The 3,094-nt window shown below is 56.4% G+C and overlaps 1 protein-coding gene across 1 annotated transcript; it reads left to right on the forward strand.

Moving 5' to 3' along the window:
* Nucleotides 1-222: 222 nt before the first annotated feature.
* Nucleotides 223-1,311, forward strand: LOC101649395 (C-C chemokine receptor type 5). Its single transcript, XM_004704168.2, has one exon. It carries the CDS (start codon nucleotides 223-225, stop codon nucleotides 1,291-1,293), a length of 1,071 nt encoding a protein of 356 aa, XP_004704225.1. The 3' UTR covers nucleotides 1,294-1,311.
* Nucleotides 1,312-3,094: the final 1,783 nt, after the last annotated feature.

Raw genomic sequence — 3,094 nt, forward strand, 5'->3', positions numbered from 1 at the left:
TACACTCTAAAGACTCCCCCAGCCAAACTCCCTGCCATTGAGTCAATGCCAACTCATAGCGCCCCCACAGGACAGGGGAGAACTGCACCTGTGGGTTCCCAGACTACAGTGCGTTAGCAAGCAGTCCGACGTACAACCACTCCGCCAGTGGGGGCTGCTTAGACCGTACATTGTAGGGCCTTCTGAGAAACGACTTTCTCTGTGTTCACAGGACTGCGCAACATGGACAATGGAACAGCGATCCCCGAGTACGAAGAGGGCGACTATGGGGATTACAGTATGTCGGAGCCCTGTCATAACATCGAAGTGAGACAAATGGCGGCCCAGCTCCTGCCCCCGCTCTACTCGCTGGTGTTCATCTCTGGGTTCGTGGGCAACATGCTGGTGGTCCTGACCCTGATCAACTGCAAAAAGCTCAAGAGCATGACTGACATCTTCCTGCTCAACCTGGCTGTCTCCGACCTGCTCTTCCTGCTCACCCTGCCCTTCTGGGCCCACTACACCGCAAGTGAGTGGAACTTGGGAAATAACATCTGTAAGTTCTTGACAGCCCTCTACTTTATGGGCTTCTTCTCCGGGGTCTTCTTCATCGTCCTCCTGACAATGGACAGGTACCTGGCCATCGTCCATGCCGTGTTTGCTTTAAAAGCCAGGAAGGTCACCTTTGGGGTGGCGACCAGCGGGGTCACCTGGGTGGTGGCTGTGATGGCCTCTCTCCCTGGAATCATCTTCACCCGATCCCAGAAGGAAGGGCCTCGCTATACGTGCAGCTTGTATTTCCCACCGGACCAGTATCACCTCTGGAAGTATTTCCAGACGGTAAAGATCACCATCCTGACCCTGGTCCTGCCCCTGCTCATCATGATTGTCTGCTACTCGGGGATCCTGAAAACCCTGCTTCGGTGTCGCAATGAGAAGAGGAAGCACAAGGCCGTGAGGCTCATCTTCGCCATCATGATCATCTACTTCCTTTTCTGGGCCCCCTACATCATCGTCCTGAACTTGACCACCTTCCAGAGCTTCTTCGGCTTGGAAAACTGCATTAGCGCCAGCCGGCTGGACCGAGCCATGCAGGTGACGGAGACCCTCGGCATGACCCACTGCTGCATCAACCCCATCGTCTACGCCTTCATCGGGGAGAAGTTCAGAGGGTACATCTGCACGTTCTTTCGAAAGCACATCGCCAAACGCCTCTGCCAGCGCAGCCGGGTCTTCCAGCGGGATGTGTCCGAGCGCACGACCTCTGTGTATACCCGATCCACAGGCGAGCAGGAGATCTCAACGGGACTGTGAGCTGGGCACAGCGATGCCCTGCCCCCGTGGGTGGGAGAGGCACTTTCAGAGGGGAGGTTGGCTGCCACGGAGAACCTGTGAGTCACGTGTCCACGCGTCCATGAAGCGTCCGTGCTAAGAAGGTTGGGCACTCTAGGCCCGTCCCCTCTCGGAAGCCGAGCAAAAGGCATGTTGATGAACCGGTCCTCCTTCTCGGCCTCCCCTCCACCGGTGTGCCAAAGGGCTTCCAAAGGAATCCACCGGGAAATGGAGCAAGAAGACGCGGAGATTTCCCACAAACCGTGTTGAAGCCCCCTCGGACATCTAGTTATTGGCAAACGCTTCCTTCCATGCGAATGTTCTTTCTTCTAAAAAGAAGGCGCAGAAGACATCCTCAGGGAATTGTCTGTTCTGGAGTTTTCTTGCCGGAACAAGAACGATCAAATTAATCAAGAAATGTAGCGCGGCACCACTTGGCAGGCGGAAGCTGGGCTTGCTGAACCCCAGGTGTCTGGCCTGCCTTGGGGAGAGAGGCTAAGAATGGACACCTGCCGCTTGTGGTCACCCTGGGGCATGACAGGTGCGGCGTGTCTCCTGGACACCGCTTGAACGGAAGGACAGCACCGCGCAGTTTCTATGACCCATCGCAGCCCCACAGTCAGCGAGGAGATTAGTCAGCCAGTTAATACAAATGCCCTTGTATTTGAGAGCCGCCACAGCTGCAGGCAGGGAGCCTGGCGGGGGTGTGGTCACGCATTGGGCTGCTATCCGCACGGTGGGCCGTTTGAAACCACCAGTGGAAGAAAGATGGGGCTTCTACTCCCATGGATGGTGACGGTCTTGGAAACCCACCTGGGAGGGGGGGTGGGGGCTGTGAATCAGCACCGGCTAGATGGCGGTGAGTGAGTTTTGAGACGGATCCAGGCAGACGGTGTGAGCTTGCTCTGTCAACAGAGAAGCAACTTAAAGATCACAATAATAATACCCTGGGCACATCACTCCCCAACTTTGCTCAGGGAGAGCCAAGAAGGTGGAGTGCTGAGGGCCTGGCAGGACCCGTGGCAGGATAAAGAGCCGCCCAGTAGGGTGGGGATACAGGGGACCAGAAGGGGGCTGGGGGTGTCTGTGCAGCTCCTCAGATACAGAGTCTGCAGGACTTGGGATGCACGGAACAGCAGAGCCCGCCGGGGATTTCTACTCCCCTAAAGACGGTCTCGGAAATGCACAGGGGTAGTTAGTTCTTCTCCGTCCTCTAGGGGCACTGTGAGCTGGAATCGACTTGCTAAGGCCATGAGCTGAGTGGGGAACTGTGGGTGAGTTGATAGCTATATACTCATTCGCACAGCACGTTGTGAAGAAATGAATTATAGAGATAGGATTTGGTGTCCCTGAAGCCATTCACCCGCAGTATTTCTGTCACATCACGGCAATCACCGAGACACCCAGTTCATTCAACTCCAGAGCTTAACGAACATTGAGCACAACACCCCCACTCCCACCCCCCACCCGAGAGATGAAGGAAGGAAGTAGGGGCACCGGAGGTCCTGCCTGGGCCTGCCACACCACGCGGCCCCCGGGTGTCCACAGCATCTGCTTCGGAGGCCCAGGGGAGGCTGAGCACTAGCAGGCTCCCTGCAGCCCCTCTGTGTGTCAGGCACAGCGTGGGGCTGAAGAACGGCTCTCCTTTGCTTCAGAGGGAGAGCTCAGGGGGGTGGCTTTCTGCATACACAACCTGAACTTGGTTTTGACCTTCGGGAAGCCACAAGCACCCTAGTGAGAATGAGAGAGGGAAGCAAGCAGGAGAGGGATCAGTTAGGGCATG

This window comes from Echinops telfairi, unplaced genomic scaffold (assembly GCF_000313985.2).
Source record: "Echinops telfairi isolate 266 unplaced genomic scaffold, ASM31398v2 ScPeMD7_7420;HRSCAF=8458, whole genome shotgun sequence".
In the NCBI taxonomy this organism is placed as follows: Eukaryota; Metazoa; Chordata; class Mammalia; order Afrosoricida; family Tenrecidae; genus Echinops; species Echinops telfairi.

What these genes read in the sequence shown, in the direction of transcription:
- LOC101649395 (XM_004704168.2), top strand. Translation starts at nt 223, where the DNA reads ATGGACAATGGAACAGCGATCCCCGAGTACGAAGAGGGCGACTATGGG.